The sequence below is a fragment of the Equus przewalskii genome, chromosome 18 (genome assembly GCF_037783145.1).
Source record: "Equus przewalskii isolate Varuska chromosome 18, EquPr2, whole genome shotgun sequence".
NCBI lineage: Eukaryota > Metazoa > Chordata > Mammalia > Perissodactyla > Equidae > Equus > Equus przewalskii.
Window position 1 is genome coordinate 15,450,908 of NC_091848.1, and position 20,265 is coordinate 15,471,172.

The 20,265-nt window shown below is 32.4% G+C and overlaps 1 protein-coding gene across 15 annotated transcripts in view; it reads left to right on the forward strand.

Annotated features, from left to right (window-relative positions):
- NLGN1 (neuroligin 1) overlaps positions 1–20,265 on the forward strand; it is an 829,283-nt gene that overhangs the window by 363,901 nt on the left and 445,117 nt on the right. For 8 of the 15 annotated variants that reach the window (XM_070582358.1, XM_070582363.1, XM_070582364.1 and 5 more), the window contains 2 exons: positions 5,500–5,559; positions 12,861–13,013. In XM_070582358.1, the coding sequence (XP_070438459.1) occupies positions 5,500–5,559; positions 12,861–13,013 (213 nt within the window). The remainder of the gene's footprint in view (positions 1–5,499; positions 5,560–12,860; positions 13,014–20,265) is intronic. The other 7 variants (XM_070582369.1, XM_070582365.1, XM_070582370.1 and 4 more) reach the window with 1 other exon arrangement.

Consider the following 20,265-nt stretch of genomic DNA (forward strand, 5'->3'; position numbering starts at 1 on the left):
CGTGAAAATTTGGTGATGCTCAGATTAGGGTTAGCCTATTTGACTTACTTCTTATCTATGTAAATTTTTCCTCCAGATTCCATCATTTTTATTCTAGACAGGATTGCTTTTGACTTCAAAGTGTTGTAATCAAGGTAATTCTATGAAGGAAAAACGTGTCTTTCTTATAAATATAAATGAGCTTCAACATACTTGACCCCAGAAGATTTCTCTTTCCCTCTTTCCTGATTTTAACATCAGATTCTCTTTTTCGCAAAAGTCATGTTCTAAGCTGTGCTCTGTCTCTGAAGGACTGTCTGAGGGAATATATTTTGTGTTCGTGTAGGTGTTTTCTTCCAACACAAAGATAAACATAGAGCATGCCTTCTGCTTTCATCCTCCTGGAAGCTGGTTCCTTCTATAGCCTGTGTACATATGAACCACTAGCCTAAAAAGACAGCTCACCTAAAAAATACTCAGACATCATGAATGGCATAGAACTGCCACCAAAATTTGCATAGATATGGATTCTTTTCAAAACTATCAATTGTTCCAAAGTTTATGTGCATTATCTCATCACAGCAGTTTGCCTTATATTTTTATTTTATCATAATGCACATTTATGACATTACTCAAAAGTATATCCTTTTAACTGAAAAATTTTCAAGACACAAAATGATTTTTCAGCTGTGATTTCTTTATCTCAGTTAATATAATCAATAGTTTAAAAAGTATGATAACTTTTAGTTAAATATCAAAATAATGAATATTATTCCAAATCAGTCACTTCACTCACTTCTGTATTCCCAAGAGGTGCATATTGCAGTTATATAAAGTAACTAAATTTCAATGGGTAAAATTCAATAGCTTTGCAATGATACCAACTGTTATTATATCTAATTTCTAAAAGTTATTGTATTTTGATGTTTATCATTTGGAAAAAATAAAATACAGTAATACACTGCTATTTTTATTCAAAATGTATTTAATTTTGGCATTGTCCTCTGTAAGGAAAAGACATAGATTTTTATATCCTTGAGTCTAGTTTTATAAACTACATTTTGTCCTAAGAACATCTCTGAAAAGATTTAGCCAGCTTCCAATTGCTCAGAGCAATAGTGTCATCATCCTTAAATTCTCCTATATGATGGAAGTGGTCTTAGGAATTCTTTAACATCAAATTCCTTACCTCAAAGGCTGCTGGGTAAAGAGGGTGGGGAAAGAGGAGAGCAGGTATCCAGGGCTCTCCATCTATTAAGATGGGACTCACTGGAGCCTAGAGCTCTAAATAATACTAAAAGTTTTAAAGACTTGTTCTCTTAAGAAGGACACATTTCTCATCGCCAGCTTTCTAAGTCAGGAGCTAATAATACCCTCAACCTTCTTGCCTTTTGCAGATATGTGTGACACAAAGTACGGGTAATTTCTGCTGAATTGAACCCGTAATGAAGGAATTTATAATCAGTTCTAATGTATTTGAGACCTAAAGTATATTAGCCCTTCATCAAAGGGAATGATAAAAAGCAGCATTAATATGCGTGGATAGTAATTATTTCAGAGCTTACAATTATTCTCCAGTTAACTACAGAGAAATGCTGATATTTTTATTCCTTTTTTAAAAAATAAAAGGCACTGTGGTCAGATTTTGAAATGTAATAATGCATCATACATCCTTTGTAAAGGCCAATACTTTGAATTATAATTATGTTAATGGCAAAGGAATTATTTTGGATTTAAGTGAGTTCAAAGTTCCTGGTTAGGAGTTCCCTTTACCTTCTTTAGTCCTGTTGTTTCACCACTGAATCTATTTATTGCCAACAGGAGATATAAAATATAGTAATTACTCTCACTCCCTTTCAGAATGACGTGAGGTCCACTTTCCTATTAACTCTAATGAGAATTATGTTTGCATTCCTCAGAGAGGACAGACCCCATAAACTTTCAAGGTAGAATAAATCACTTCTACACTCAGGTTGAAGAGGACTCATTTGCTTTATATTTTGGTGCTTTAAGATACCCATTTAAACTGCTGGTAATGAAAATACACGGTTTGTTGTTTAAAAGAAGCATAAGCTGTGGTTTGAATGTTGTTAATAATTGTTATTTCTGTTGAAGGATAAATGTTTGACCCTTTGGAGAAATCATGTTGATCACCTTACAAGAATACATGGTCTCTAAACTGTGGTTGTCTAATTTTCATAAGAAAATTAATGACAATTACCTCTCACAATATTTTATTTCTATTTAACAAATCTTTAACATCAGTAATGACATCAATTATAGCAGTTTAGAATAGAGGAAAAATTAGCTAGAGTTGCTGATATCTTAGAAAGAAAGGAGCTCAAGGCAATGGCTGTTTTCTTTCTAGCCTGGGAATAAGGGATCTGTATCTGTAATCTGCAAGCATATGTTTCCTCTATCGAGTTTCTCATTTTGCAACCCCAGACCCTTTCAGATATTTAGCCTCAGTGCCTTTAGACATACGAGATAAAGGAAATCTGTTTTCTTTCTTTTTCATAATCATTTTTGCCAAAAACCCTTGCCCTCTTTATCCCAGGGAACTTCAAAAAATCATATGTAAAAAATTCTTGATGTTAAGAAAACTCAGTTATGCTGGAATCACTAAAGGATTCCTGGAACCTATATTATGGGAAAAATCTAATATCATCCAATAATAAAGTTTTATTTAGTATTCAATAAGTGAAATTCTTTAGTTGAAGGAACTCAACGTAATCCTTCTCTAGGATAATGATGTCCCCATCTATTTATGATGTTGAAACAATATCTGTATCTGTTTCTAACTCTTCAGATTTACTACAGTAAAAGATGTCCTGTGCAGTGTATGTATGAAATCATTATTTCCCATCAGTTAAGAGTCACACAGCTTCCTGACTAGGGAAGGTGATAATAATGTAGCAAAAAGCTGATTCATCCATTCCATCCATGGAAAAATTTTCTCATTGTATATGTGGTATTATTTCCATGGTTTCTCTCCTTATGCAGACTTAGAGTCAAATAGCAACTAAGAACTACGTCCCACATGCAAACAAGTGGGAGATCACGTTTTAATAAAAATTCTATTTCTATAGCATCTCATGTAGACCCGAGAGCTAGCAATTTTTTGTGCGCGCAAAGTTCGTGAAACTACTGGCTGAGCGGCTGTAGAACCTGAATGATTGTCCAGAGAAGTCATGTAGATTGCCTTGATTGCCTCTAGGAGGAGAAAGAAAGAAATTTCCTTCTGAATCATCCAAGAGAGATATCTTATAAAGCTCTGTACATGAAGAGAGTGACTTAATTTAATTGTGATAGGTTTTACATGTGTCTCCAAATATTAGTGAACTGATGATGCAGCAAAAAATTTTGAGCTAGCATTACTTGTTCTTAATATAGCCAAGAATTAAACAAATTAAATACTTTAACTAAAATTGGAAAGTAGATAGTGGTTTTGGCAACAATGAGTAACTACCGCTGAGCTTAATCCGTGTGGTTAGCCAGTAAATAAAACCGTAGCTTCTGTATATCATCCTTGAAAATAGAAATGCAAGAAAATATATTTGTTGAAGTCTGTTCATTTACTGCTTTAGGTAATTACAGAAAAATAAAAAGCTTGAAAATATGATTTTTTTAAGTCCAATATTTTGCATGATGTTTTAAAATCAGAAATATTTTAAATCTAGTTGTGATACAGCATTTTTAAAATTAAATTTAAAATATTTATATATTTCAGAAATGCAGCAACATTGTTGCATAGACATCAAATAATACTGAGGGTACTTTTTTGCATTTAAACAGGGTCATATTAAAGAAATGGATTTTTCTGTGAACCTGTAACTGAGTGCCAATTAACATAAATTATTGCTTTCATCTAGGTTTTCTCTTAATGGAATGATTGCTTATAGAAGTGACTATGAAAGTTTATCACTTAATTTATTGTGTACAACTCCTGTGTCTGTATTTGGAATGAACTTGAAACCTTGACCTTACAATTGAGTAGTCAACAGATCCTGTCAATAACATCATCAATTTCTCTATTTCTAATCTTTTGGTCTTTGCCAGTTATTACTGTTTTTCAAGGCTATCTCTCTGAGCTGATGAAACATAACTGTATTATATCTCATTTTTTCCTTCTGTTTTCTGGGATGGTGATTTTCATTCTTTGATGGTTGTGGTTGTGATATTAGGTGTAGTTTTGAATTACAAACATAATACACAGTAATCGCTGAAAAGACAGAAATCTTTCCTCAAATGTTTAGCAATCTTTCCCTATGAAGTGTGCTTACAGTTAATGCCTGCTTCTTTGCTATTTATATTACTGAATTCAATACATGACTTTCAGTCCTTTTTTTCCCTTCTCTTCCTCTGACTGTTATTTTATGCATGACAAAATTCTCTTGCTTACTGCTATGTGATTGGCTGTCTTTTAACTTGAGTGTCCTGTGTTTGTAATGATTGCTTTTTGCATGAGGATTACAAAATGTCAAACAAATTAAATGGTTGTTGAAACAAAAAGAAATGTGGGGCTTCATTTGCTTTTTTGTGTGCTGAATACGTCAATTATGTGACACTTAAAATTACTTTCATATGGCCTTCGACTTCCCCTTTGGTGTGCTCCTTTATTCTAGCAAATTAGTATTGTTAAGTATAATAAAACATTTATTAAACATTCACAGTGTATTAATACAATTATTATCCTAAAACATGATCCCATTATAAATAACTATACTGGGCATGAAATTGCACTAGGGCGTAATTCCATTATACTCCTAAATTGATTATGAAATATAAGCCCTGACTCTGCATCTGCCTTAATAACTAAACACTGACTTCTATTGATGGCACCTTTGCTCTACCGAGTGATATGATTATCTGTTCATACATTTATGCAGGTTGCAAAGGTCTTAAATCCATAGCTAATATTTAATCAAAACACATGGGGAAATATTTGTGTCATGACAAGTAATTTTAAAAAGTCACAGTTTTGAAAAATGTAAGATATAAAAATGTGTAAAGCCCAAGTATTAATGCTCTTACAAAAAAAAGAAGAAAAAAAGAGGAAAAAAAGCCCTAAAAATGTTCATATTTCTGTTTTCCCTAATGTTATTGTATTGTCCCAAATTAAAGAATAAGTTTGGCCTACTTTCTTTATTGTTGTCACCAATTCAAATTAGAAAAGACACTGAATGAATTGAGTTCTTTCAGCTCATAAAACTGTTCACTTTTTTGTATGCAAGCACTGGGTATTTAAAAAATTATTTCCTTTGTTTATGACTTGAGTTTCAAACCATAATGTATTTTTTATGCTGGATATATTCACAAATCAAATCTTCTATGAGATATTTTGGGGAAAGGGATTTTTTTTTTCTTAAACAAAATAGTCAACTTTGACATAACCACTTCCCCATTCTTTTTGGAAATATCCTTGAGAATTTTAGTATTTACATTTATTTTTTTCCCCTCAGTCGTGTTTATTCTTGAATTGTCTTTTTTTTCCCTCCATTTCTCCGTTCTCGATCCTAGGTCCCCTTACAAAGAAACAGACAGATGATTTAGGTGATAATGACGGTGCTGAAGATGAAGGTATTTTTTCCACCAAATCTATTTGCATGACAAGGGCCTCAATCACTTTTTCCACCCCTTTCTATTTTTTTACTTCTTGTCTTTTTTTGAAGAATTGTTTTTAATTCCCGTTTTTGATGTGTTTTGTCTTCTCGCTTGTTACATATAAATACACATTTTTAATTTTTTAAAAAAAAATGAATGTTAAGTTTTACATTTTGATGCCAACCATTAAAATGTTTTAAAAAGAGGGGCATTTTTTGTTTTCTTGAACTGACTTTTGATATGTTTCATCCCATGTTTTGACTGAAATTTGTCCATATTCTTTGAACTAACAATCCTGCCCCCGTAGTCTCTCTGTACCCATTTTGCATGTTTTCTAATCTATGTAAATATTTTACCCAATATCAAAATGTGTTTCATTTTTACATTTGATATTCGTTTAAAAAGAGCCCCACACCAATAAAATGAAGGACAAACTAAAAGCTCATCTAAAGTGTTTCTTGAGCAATATGGGTTAGATTTAAAAAATACTGTTTTCTGCTGATTTGCTTAAACATCACATAAATAAATGAAAGTGTATAAGTAAGAGAGGCATTAAACCTATTTAGATAACTGTAGTAAACATTGTGTAACCCCTTAAACACTCTGAGCAGATTCACAGATACAAAACTTCAAAGGCACATAATTTCTAGATGGGCAAATGAAAATATTCTGATTTTCAAAGCAATAGTGTATTTCCTACTTCACTAATACCAAAATTGTTTTCTCTTTCCAACTTTCTTATGACATATAAATCTGATTTACTCTGTAAGTAGTCACTAGATTGATTTGACATTTCTCATTTCATTGTGTACGTTTAGTGTTATGCTGGGTGTCTATACAAGACCACTGATTCTTTCAATTAATCTTGGTTCCAATTAGGGCTTTTTTTTTTTTTTTTTAATGCTTCCCCAGTTATGATTATTATAGAAGTGACCAATGTAATCCAAGTTTAAAAGTAATTCTTGGAACCCTGGAAATTAAATCTCATAAAGATATTAATAATATGGTAAGGAAGGTTTTCCCAAAATAAAATAATCCACAAGCAGGCCAGCAGAAGTACTAGTTCCATGAGTTACAACGAGGAATGAATGTATCCTCACCAAACAATTTGAATTATTTTCATTGAGATATATATTTAACAAACTACTTCACAGTAGAAAATTAACTTATAGAGATGAAGTGGAGAAAGCTTAAAAATTAGACTGTGTTAATATTTTTATAACATTTACAAATTTTTTTAATTAAATTTATAACATTTGATTAAAAATGTATTTACCATGACCCAAAAGTCGGTTAAAGATTAAACATAAAACTATCATTAATATTTGAAAGAAATTATTATAGCTGCCCGAGTTAAAATTTTGAATGCTAAATGGCTAAAAATAAACTTATAATATCAAAATGTAAATTGTGATTTTTTTAATACTGTTGGAAATCTGAAGTATTCAAACATTCAGGATGTTTATTGACTTGAAGGACATGGATTATTGTTCCCAGTGCTCTCAGAAGACTGCTTCCACTTGGGGGCTTTGGGATTTGTTGAACCCACTGAAAATCCTTAACTCCTAGATATTTGTTATCTGAATAACACCTAAGTATAAAGGACTTCTTAGTGTGTAACTTTGTAAACTCCAAATTTTTCCAAAGTACTCACAGGGGTAGTATACATTATTTTGCTATTTAAAAAATATTTTGATTGCTGATTTAATGTGCTTCTTTTTTCTTTTGGTAAAACAGCATCAAGTAAGCCATTTACATGTTTACAAAAGATATCTCTGAGTGACCAGGGTGAGCTAATCCCTGTAAATGTGAATCTATTTTATAGACCTATTTTGAAGCACATTTAACACTTTTAAATGGTCATTAAAAATATCCTAAACCCCTATTTAAATTGGCAGGTAGTATTCAGGTTAAGTACTAAGCCGGTTAGATAACAAGAGTTATCAAACCAATAAATATTTTTCAATGCTCAGAAGTGTAAAATGTCAAGGCAGTCAATTTGAGTTCAGTCTATTCCTCTGTGTTGCTGTTTTGGATAATTATTTAGAAGACAAGAAAGATAAATTCAAATATCCTCAAGGATAAAAAACCTTTGTAGAAAAGTCTGAGCATCTTCTATAATTCCGTTTACAATTATTTTGTAGAGGAGTAGGAAAGAACACCAAAGCCAATTTTCACATTTAATTTGTTCCAAATTTTGAATCAACATCATTGGACATAAAGCACCAAATATGAACCACTTGATAACCTACTTTTAGTTCAATTAGGAGCCTAGTTATCTGGTTATTTATTTGGAATTCTCCATTCTTTCTTTTTTTTTTTTAAGATTTTATTTTTTCCTTTTTCTCCCCAAAGCCCCCCAGTACATAGTTGTATATTTTTAGTTGTGGGTCCTTCTAGTTGTGGCATGCAGGATGCTGCCTCGGCATGGCCTGAGGAGCTGTGCCGTGTCTGGGCCCAGGATCCGAACTGGCGAAACCCTGGGCCGCCCAAGCAGAGCACGAGAACCCAACCACTCGGCCACGGGGCCAGAGCCTCTCCATTATTTCTTAACAACCAAATTCCTTTCCCTGATTCCCACGTCCCTGTCTGAGCCACTGCATTCAGAGGCTGCCTGAGACATTGACTGGGGCATGGCCCTCATTTGCTTACACCAAGCCGAGGCTTCTCGGTGGAGCACTGTTCTTCACTTCTAATTCTCGCTTGTGTCTTTACCACTATTCTTTTGCCATCTTTACGCCAAACATGTTGTACCACTTTTCATTTGTGTTTTATAAAAACCAAAAGAACTGCATATTTTACAGACTACTTCCATAGTTTCCAAAAGCCTAATCTGAAGTGATAAAAATGGGTCAAAGCAACATCCTAGCTTTCTACCAACTTATTTTAGGAATGTAAGACATATTTAAAATTTTTTAAATAGTGCTAAGAATACCTTAATATTAATATTTTAATATTCAAATGCAACTTTATATCCTGCATGGAGTTTTTAAAAAATTGCTTTGGTAGATCTTTGTGTATTTTTTAACTAAAAATTGTAGCTTTGATTGTAAGTCCATTTTAACAAGCAGAAATTCAGCCAATATTTCTATATTCTTATGCTGGTTTTGAATGCTGAATTTGATAAAATGAGCAGGGGACACAAAAATATCTTGAAATATCTTTAAATAAATCAGAGAAAGATTTTATTGAGGCAATACCCCACAATTTTAAAGTTGTTAAATGCTAAATTAGGGTCAATTAAAAACTTTATGGGTCCTTTAAGAAAAAGAATCCAGTAAACATAGTTAAAGAGTTATGTGACTAATATTTATTCACTAGTACCACTAAAGGAATTGTGATTCCAAACCTTGATTGTCAGGCACTAATAAATCCCCACTAACTGCCCTAGATCTATTGACATTTGCTACATTGGCTTAAAATTTTGGTTTATCAGAAAGATAAAATAGTTACTAAAATTTAAAATCAAGATGTCTACTCAGATTCCAAGCTTATTATTTTTTAACTTGAGAAACTTAAATACTTTCTTACCGTAGAAAATTTAGGAAAAAATAACCAATGTAGTATTTCCCCCTAACCCTCCCACTCTTTTCAGAGACCTAGGAACTTAGCAAAGCTTTAAAAAATTGCAAATAACAGAAAATATAAACGTGCTTTATGAACACTTATAGTTTTATTGGGCCTGAACTGGTGTTTCAGTATCTGAGAGTGTTCCTTTGATCTTAGTAAAGTCAGTAGCAGCTGTTTAGGCAAAACCAGAAATCTTAGGTGAAATCTACCTTATTTACAGGGAAAAATATGAGACAAGGTTTAGAGGGATGACTTTGCTCTAATAAATTCATTAGAGATTACGAAAGCACATCTAATATATTTGCACTAAAGACAGAATGGCTCTCCAAAGTCTTATTATTAAAATGATGGCATTAGCAGATAGTATTCAATAGTAAGCTATCCGATATATCAGTTCATTTATAAAGATTCTGATTCTTTTTAAAATCGGAGTATATATAATATAATTTAAGCTATTTATATTTGTTATATTGTTACTATAGTTAAACTGTGTACTTTTTATATTTACATCAAAAAGATCTGTAGACTGTGAAGAAAAGTAAAGTCTAAGATAGACCTTTCTGATAAAACACTATCAAAAATAAATTCTAAGATGGACCACTCTGATAAAACGCTATTAAAAGTTCCAATCATTCTGCAATAGAAATATGACATTTTCCCAAACTTCATTAGCAATAGTGAGTTATTTTGTACAAGAATTTTACCTATTTTGGTAGTTGATACCCCAAATGGCATTAACTTCAGGGTTACTTTAAGCAAAAAGAAATATTGTTCCGAACACAGCCTTAGAATGTTACAGAACTTTCTGGAAAAGAACTCCATATATTAAATTCTTAGGCAATACTGAAACCTTTGAGAAGTTTGAAAAGACAAATTGGAAATTAGAATCAGCCCAAAGTATCAGCAATCCTTTCAAGTCTAATGTTCAAAGAAAAATAGAGAGGTACCACTCAAAATAGCTCCTAGAATCTATTGTTATGTTTTTGGTGTTTCCTGGCAATGTCCACTTCATTTTGTTATTATGTACAAAGTGTGGCAGGTCTTCTCAATGCGTGCCTGTTATTGTTTTCCAGGTGAACAGAATGGTTCTAAGATTTCATTACTGTTCACAGTTGGTGCTTCGTAATTCTATGTAATTTTAATTAAAGAAGAATTCTGAGACAGTCTCCCTCTGTGCTACCTCCAAGCGTACAATTAGCAGAGTACAGTGTCTGCTGTGAGCAGTCAGTTAATGATTTCAGTTTAATAATTTATTATTGCTTCTTCAGTGCCAGCTATACTAGAAAATAAGCCAAAGCTGTACGCAGCAAACAGGCATTTAAGGAGAGTTTAACAGTTTTAAAGGATTGTTTTCTCTGTGTAAGCCTAACATCTCCACGAGCCCTCAAATCTTTACAAATGAGCAAATACCATTTTCCCTCCCAAGGATTTAAGGAGAAAATAAATCTAGGTTTTCCTTCTAAATGTAGCTGTGTCTACTGGATGGTTTTTACATCAAAGTATCCTCTTCTCACCACTTAGAAACAAGACACTCTTCTTAAGTACACCCTTGCGGGGGAGGGGAATTATGGTAAACGTAGACACTGCTATTAAGTAAAATGTAAAATAGTCTTTTAAAAAAGTCTCTAAATTCTGCAAGGAGCTGTTTCCCCAACTTGGAAATCTGAACAAACAATTTGAGCTGCAATTCCTGATCTTAAAATGATTTTTCATTTAAAGAAATCACTTTATTATTACAATAGAAAACCTGAGGCTCTTATATTAGTCATCCTTTTTACAGGAAGTGTAAAGCAGCCTCTAAATAATCATCAGTTTTTTCAGTGAGTTGGTACCATTATTAGTCCATTCTGAAAGCTGAAACCTCAGTCGTAAAGGTGTAGGAGATTTCTTTGATAAAAAATGTCAAAAGCAAAGGAACAAAGCCATACGTTTAAATGACAATTTTAATATTGGCATTAAAAAGAGATAATATATTTGATGTAATTTTATTTCAATTGTGGATAGCAGAGATCATGGACTATAATATAATAGTAATGTTTTATGTATGTATATATTCATAATCATATATATACATATATAATATTTCAATCTATATAATAGTTAAAACCATGTTTTCCAATATACAGTTTAGCAGTTTTTTCTATTGTCTTATGTTCCCCTTATATACTATTTCTAGATCCTTGTTGAACGCTACATAATTGGACATAATTTAACTATGTGCTCTTTAAAATAAACTCACTTTTGATCCAAAGAAACAAATAGTTTGAAAGTGAAAGGGCATAAAATGATATTTTATGCAAGTAATAACCCAAACTGAGCTGAAATGGCTATACAAATACCAGTCAAAATAAATTTAAAGTAAAAAAATTATGTCACAAGAGATAAAGAAGGATATTATATATTTATAAAAGTGTCAATCCATCAAAAAGATATGATAATTATAAACATATCCACACCTAACAGAACCACAAAACATACGAAGTAAAAGTTGACAGAATTGAAGGGGAAAATGGGAATTTCTACAATAATAGCTGGAGACTTAATTTCCACTTTCAACAATGAATAGGATAACCATACAGTAGATCAATAAGGAAATAGGGGACCTACTATAAAACTACGAGACTTAACAGACATATAAAAGTGATTCATTCTCAAACAGTAGAAGAGACATTCTTTTCAAGCGCACAAGGAACGTTATCCGGGAGAGGCCATATGTTTTGCCACAATACAAGTCACAGTAAAATTAAAGATTAAAACATAAAGAAAGAAACTACATAATTGGGGGAAAGTATCTTAGAAAAGGAAATACATTTGATTAAAATTCAGAGCTGTAGAAATCACTTCAACTTCACCTTGAACTTTGGCATTTTATACTTAGACTTAACTGTTTCCTGTCTCATGTCTACGGGACAAAAACATAGAGCCAAAGTGGGGCTAAAAAAGAGTACAATAGTTACACAAAGAGATGAAAAATGTAATTTATTGTGCTTTCTTCTTCCAAAGGGTAAGGGTAGGTGGAATGGGCAGATGACCTGGACTTAACTAAAAAATATTATTTTAATGACAATCCCCTAAATGCAACAACAGAATTGTAGGTATATAGGACTTTACTGCCTAAACATTCTTCTGACAGTTAGTATGTCAGTAGTGAAATGAAACTTCTTACAATTTCTATAATGCAAGGCTGTAATTATGTTCACAAATTGGAGCATAAATGATTCAATGTAATTATGATGCATTCAATAGAGATCTTCATAGTAAATAAGAAATGGAAAAACTGCTATTCAGAATAGCAATGATACCATTGTCCTTAGTTTGTGGTTCATAAATTCCATATAACATTTATGACATTTTTAAAAAGTAGCCCTAAGAATAAGTATCATTCTATTATTTCTTTTGGTTCCCCTGTCATGTCAGCAATCAATCAAAAAGCACTAAAATTTACACCTAATTTCAGTTTGTCCAAGTTTTGCAATTCAGTTTATAATTTTTAACAAAATTTTAGATAGGAAACAATGGCTATCTATTGCTGTTTTCCGCAATAGCTCTTATTATGAGTTGCTTAAGAAACACTTTAACAAAAACAGCAATTTACAGAAGCATATTAAAATCATGCCCTTCTGTCCTTAAAATGGAAAATGTATTCTTTGCTTCATTCTGTATGGTTTTTGAGGATAAGAACAATTGCCAACCATTTTTTTTTTCAGATATTCGGGACAGTGGGGGTCCCAAACCAGTGATGGTGTATATCCATGGTGGCTCCTATATGGAAGGTACTGGAAATTTATATGATGGGAGTGTCTTGGCAAGTTATGGCAATGTGATCGTCATCACAGTCAACTACCGACTCGGGGTGCTTGGTAAGAAGTCTCTTTTCTTTTTCCACCGTTAATTCATGAAGTATGTGGTAGTTTTGTTTTGATTTGTTTTGTTTTGCTTTGCTTTGTTTCACCCATTGTTCTATGCTTGCTGACTTTGAATCAAAATTTTTGATGTTTTCAATAAATTCTATAAATGTTCATAAATTACTTGACAGAAGACAGCTAGGGTTGGTTTTAAGATTTAAAAGTAAAAGGAAACAAAATTATGCACATTGTTGAGGAATGCTCTTTGAAGCTTGGCTTTATAGAACTGTGAAAGGCAGCAATGGCTGGGCCTTTCTTAAGAAGAATTAGTCTCTGGACAAATTCTTCTTTCTTCTACTTTTCTTTTTTACAATGCTATAAAATTGCCTGAGGTTTGCCGGGAGCTTAGAAACAAGTTTATACTGTCTTCTAGAATCTGTGTATGGACTGGCTCTGGGGAATGATTGTTTGTCATTGTGGTGCGGGTTTGGGTTTTTTAAAATTGGTCAAATATAATTAGAGATATTTTGTCTAAATGTATTTTGATTTGGAAAATATGCATTGATTTCATAAAGTGACAAAAGGTTCAGTTTAATAATGTATACACATGTAAAACAAAATCTATTCTTCTTGTTGCTGCTTATTATACTATTTATGCTTCTTATTGCTACTATTCTTCTTGTAGAAATTTATTTTCTATAGTATTATCACAATTTGAGGAGTAAAATTACTATATCATGTAATAAAATACCTTTACACATGGTATTTTAGTTAACAGTATTTGCTAAAGGAGTACAATTCATCACAAAAGATTTTTTCATGTTAATTGTTCTCAAAGTCTTATTCCATACTATACAGTTAAAGAAGTATAACTTATAATGCGATTTGGGCACAAAGAGACACCTCACTCATTCTTTACTCTGAAATATTTTTAAAAAGGAATTTGAATTATATTCTCTTTTATATTAATTGTTACTATCATATATTTTAGCCATTGAGGATCAGTTTTTGTCCTCTTCAGTGTTAGTTATTATTCTAACTCCTACTATGTAATCATAATCCTATATTTATGCCAATCTCAAAATGTAAAAAAAAAATAGTTTTTGTCAATCAATGTATATTTTGGGGAGGGTATATTTTATCAATGCAAAGTGAATCTTAACTTTTTTCTAGTTTGCTATTCTGAATTTGGAGTATGGTAGATGATATAATGGATACATTATATCGATGTAGGTATAAAATATTTCTGTAGCATTCTTCCCACATTACTTCACCCATAGATTCTAATCATGCATTGCTTCAGATGTAATTATAATTTCAGTGGGCAGGGATGAGTGTTTTCCCACCAATGAAAACTCTGTATATTAGAAGATGTATAAAGAGATGTTCATAATAATCTTCTTAATCTTCTTAAATATCTTAGTGTTGTCATTTGTTTCTTTTGCAAGATTTTAATGTGAGCATCTTCAATTGCTTTAATGCATTTAATTTTAATTATAGTATATTTTATAGCTCAGTTGTTTTTATTGATTATTATTCTCATATTTTTCTGAATTTCTCAAGTTGGAAATCCTGATGCAGTGACCTGTTTGCCGATTAAAAATTTAAAATTAAATGCCAAATTGTGGTAACAGTGTTCTTAAGGACTTGAACATCCACTTAGTTATATATACTTACTTTATTTTTTAAAAATCTTTTGGTCACACCTTGTGATGCCCTGTTCTGTTATTGTTTGTACTCACATAAAGTAAGATTGCATAAAATGAACTGTGCCATAATGTTTATATAAGCTCTGCCCAATTTTCTTATGCATTCAGAAGTGATGGGGACCTGAATTTGATCCAGTTTGAACCCTTTATTCATGCCCATATCCTGCCTTTTAATGCCACACTCTGAATGATTGGATTGCGGGACAACAGATTAACCAGCTGAAAAATGAAGAACTCAATCACTTCTTTGGTCTGTATAAAGGCAGGCAGTGTTGGTTTTGATGAGGGATGATTTTCCCAGTTTTAAGTTTTTGTTCTGGCTCTATTGCAACGTAAGATTTAACCTTTAGTTGGCTCCTTTGTTTCTCTTAAATGCACCATACGCTAATAATTAGCACTAAGGATCAGCTGTCCTTTATAGACCTCCTCTCAACACGATGACGTATAAAACTCTGTTAGCGAAATATTTTTAGGTGCATTTGGAATATTAGTTCTAGATATATTTTGGTCAGTTTCTTCCTGAAATATGTGTTTGTCCTTGTTAAAATGTATTTAAATGAGTTAATTCATGAAAAAATGAAATTATTAGAACATTTGTTTCGGCACACTTTGCGTGTGTGGCATATGACAATGAGATCAATGGCTTGTCTGACAAGAAAATTACAACAATAAAGACTGTAGGGTTTCTGTTGTTGTTAATAATTTGACTGGTCATAACAAGGTAGGCCAAGGTTTCTTGGATGTGGGATCCAAAATTTTCCTGTTTAGTTTGCACTTGGGAGAGTGTTGGAAATTAAGCAGAAAATAAAATTTGATCCCACATCAGAGGAAATCATGAGCTGTGTTTTGACTTGGATGTTTTGGTGTGAACAAAATGAACTTTGGAGTCCAGTACAGATTGGCTAATTATAAGACTATTGCTCTCAGATGATTGACGCAAAAAATCAGGATGTCTGAAACAGGTAATGTAATTAGTGTTGATTTGAATTTGCCATCCCACAGGAGAAATTTGGCAAGTTTTTTTGTTTGTTTTAACAGTAAGTAAAAATGTGATAATGTTTCAGTTATAAAAGTCTTATAGCTATCTAGCAGGCCAGGTTCCAGTTTAAAGCATTTCATGTTAAAAAAATACATTTTGTTCCTTACAAAGTAGAAGTAGCATAGAAGAAACAAATGCCTCCTATGATAGCATTGCTCTGAAGAACCTAGGAATAGCTTGGAGTTGCTCAACTAAAGCTCTTCTGCGGTTTCCTTTGGAGTAGTAACATAGACTAGACTATCACTATTATTTTATTTGAGATGCTATTGGTGGCGATAAGAAAAACTGCTAAAAAGGTTGAAAAAAAAAGCAAGAGGATACAGGAATCTGCCTGCTGACCTCACTTGCCCAGTTTCATCTTAGAGCTCTCCGTAACTTCATCTCATTCCATCTCACACTTCCAGTGAATGTTTAGATTTTCTTTCACTTTTGGTTATATACGGTCTTTGTCTTCAGCCTATTTTAACTCTTCGTCCTCATTTATTTAATACATTGTTACATAGTCCTTTAAAATCTGTTTTAAATAATTGTTAATACAGTTATTTTTAAATATTCTGGTATATAGTTAATAAAAATTGTCATATTGGAAACTTAGGGAGAAATGTTTTGATTATGTGTTCTTAAAGAGGAAAATAATATTAAATGTTATTGTAAATAGGATAAACATATATACTTAAGAACAAGTATTTGAAGGGAATATTAAATAATTATTCACTATTAGGACTGGATATTGTATAATAAACATTTTTGAAAATAGAAACTACCCAAATGATATATTTTCAATTCTCAAAAATGAGAAAAATACATTAACTCATTTAGTGTTAAAATTGTGTTTCAAATACCTCTCTAAATTTAGAATAAATTTATAAGTTATTTTTGGAGAAAAAAAGAAAAGTTATATACCACTGTTAATTTAGGCAAACATAAGATTTTTATCTCATGGAAATGTAATGTTAGTTTTACCTTGATATAGATATTTTGGAGGTAATTATGTGTTCATAATTCTGGCCCATGTGACTTATTTTAGAAAAAATTTGTTTTAGATATTTCAAAAGTACTGATATCTATCTGAAAATCTGGCAACTTTTGAGAAGTCTAATTAAATGTTTTACTTAGTAATTCAATGTCTACACTACCCATCTATGAAAACAATAATTCAAAGTGCTAGCCCATCTACTGTATTTGAAGAATGACGTTTAGCTTACTTTATAATGCCATGTAGGGTTAAATCTGACCATGAAAATCCTATGAACAGCAGCAGATCATTGTCCAATACAGAGGGGCAGGTGAGAGGACGGCACAGCAAGACCAGGCTGGTTCCACTCTGCTGTACAGGAGTCTCTAGGAGTCAGAACGACTTGAGGTCACTAACAAGGACTAAAGCATTTAAAACAAGCTTTTGTTAACTTTACTGCATATCAATTTTAATTCACACCTTAATTCATTTTTGTTCTATTGGAAATGGTTAATGACATTTGTTGATTCTTATAACTATATTGTCTATGCAATAATCATGCTTCATGTATTCTCAGGCAAATGACAGAAATAAATACAACTTTGCTGTGGTCAGTCATCAAATATGTAACACTTGTTTCCAGCAATATGCATCTTCTATGAGCAATAAAAAGTAAGAACAGTATAGTCCTTATCTTTAGAGAGTTTTCAATCTAATTGAGGGGAGAAGTAAACTCAGTAGAGAATGATAATTGGTAGTCTACTTCATATCTTATAATAATATGTGTTTGTTAATTGATTTTTTATATAAAAAGAAAAATCAGAACAACAAAGAAGGGAGCATAGACTATCAGATGGACCAATATAGAAGCAGTGACTGAGGTCATATTTGAATCTGAGCAGCCTAACAGCAAGGAAGTTTGCTGAAGTCTGTTTAATGCTCATGATTGAAAAAGAAAAGTATATTAATTCCTGAAGTGGTGCGATATGTTGTCATTATTATTTTTGGTATTCTTTTGCATTGTTTTTGTTTCTGTCTGGCTCTAAATCCTAAAACGAACAAACGAAAAACTCAAATTGTGACCTTGTCTTTGACAGCAATATAAAATCAAACATTAAATTTTATAGGATCATGTAAACATGTTCTTGGGAGGTAGGAGAGGAGTCAGTCTGTCCTTGAAAAGTCAAAAATGTCTTCACAGAATTGCGTTATTTGAGTGAGACCGTGAAGAGTAGGTTATCTCTGGGATTCAATGAAGGGAAGAGAAAAGGATATTGTTTCATTTTCTTTTTATTTATTCATACTCTTTCCACTTCAAAAAAGTGGAGATAATTTGTGACAAATGCATTCTGATAAATAGGCTGCTAAAATTATATTAAATAGGAATACATATACTGTAGAGAAAATATACAGAAACTTAGGCTATGAATATTTACTCGAATTGAACATAAATGCATATCCAAATTTTCTAGAAGCTAAGTAAAAGGTATAATGGATTGAATTTCATAATTGTTATTATCAGATAAAGGAAATATACATATTAATCAGAAAAAATATACGAGTAAAGTTTTTTCTCACACTGTACTACAGAGAAATTTATCATTTGAGTTGTTTTGTTTGGAACGCTGAACTATATAGGAATCGTGTGAGAGTCTTCATGTCAGTAGAAGATGCATAAATATTCTCAGTATATGATTATTTATATTAATCCCCTGTAAAAGCCAAGGACATAATAATAAATGCTCACGACTTCTATAGTGTCATTTCAGCAAAGAGCTAGCCAAATGCAATTCAAGGAAGATACTTGGTGATTTCACTTATAATAGGATAGAGCTAAAAACCAATTTAGAGCAATGGACGGTTAACTTGGTTCATAGATTTCTTCTCTCAAATATCAGTTGTATCAACTGTGTTTTAATAAGGGCTGGATGGTAATCAATTTTACATTGAGTGCTAAAATGAGCTCCTGGAGTAGAGATGTTGTTTGTCCTTTGGAAAAAAGAAACTTTAGATAAATAATGATACTGTGCAAAGTAGACTATTTGTTCATTATTTTTATTCTACCTGCTCCCTCCAAAATGATTTAAGGTGGCTTGCAATAAAAGCAATTATTTAGTTATGCCAAAAACTTACAAATAACCTGAAAGTAAGCATGTCAATTAGTGTGGGTGTTAGTTAAAAGAAGCTAATTTTTTTTAAATGTCTTTTAGGTATAGTCATATAGGGTCATTCGTTAATTTATTCATTCAGCCATTCATTCATTCAATATAAATTGAGCAATATTAGATATCAGGCATTCTGCTAGTTATTGAGGGTATTGTGAAAAACAAGATAGACGTGTTCCTTGTTATGAAGTAGATCACTAGCTATTAGGGGAGATAAAGAATAAATGAATAATTACACAAATGATAGCCTTTACATAGATAATGATATCATGCAAAGTTGACTTTCTTTACAATTATCTATATAAGTGCTAGAGAAATGACAAGTGCAATGAGAAAGGAGCTGATCTTTTCTAGACACTCAGAAGAGGTTTCCCAGAGGAGGTGACATTCAAGTTTCTATTTTTTACACTCTACTGAGAAAATCCTTACCGAGATTCCGAAGGACCTCCAGATTGTTGATTCCATTGGTCCCTTCTCTGTCCTTATCTGCCTTGATCTCTCCATAGCACAGGACACAGTTAACAAGTCCTTTTTCAGCATGCTTGCTTCTTGGCCCCGTCCCAGGTTTTCCTCCTACCTCACCTTCTGCTCCTTCTCAGCCTCCTTTCCTGGCTCCTCCTCTCTTACCCTGATCTCTAAATGTTGACATGCCCTTAAGCAGAATTTTGGGCTCCCTTCCCTTCTCTCGCTCTACAATGTCTCCCTAGGGAACTTCATGCATGGCTCTAAACACCACTTCTGTGGTATTTCTAAAACTTTATCTTCAGGATTGACTATCCCTCAAAATTTTATACTTGTATACTTCTGCTGACTGACGTCTCCATGTAGATGTCTAATGAATATCTCAAACTTAATGGCTAAAATATGTTGATTTTCTCAGGTCTACATGTTTCATTGTCTTCCACATCTAGCTAGCATAATAAATGCAGCAATAGAAATAATAATAATAGCCATGTTCATTGAGGACATCTTATATTCCAAAAGCTGTTTTAACCAGTTTACATTAATTACATTATTAAATTTCCACAATAACCCTGTGAGATAGGGTTGTTATTTTCCTGATTTTATAAATGCAGGAACAAATGGGTGGAGAGGCTAAGTGACTTATTCACAGTCCTATGGGTCAAACAGAATTAAGTGGTGGGGCCAGGATTCTAACCCGTGTAGTCTCTTCTTCAACACAACACTGTACTGATGGCATCGGCACTGCCATCCATCTGGATGATCAAGCAAAAATCCTATAGAATTTCCCTCATTTGTCTCTCCTTTATGCTCAATATCTAATTCATCAGCTTCTCTTAGCTAATTGTTCCAACATACATCCTGAATCTGTCTCCTTCTTTCCATTTCCCCCTTTGTCAAACTAAGCCAAATCTTCCTGAACTCCTTCTATTATTTT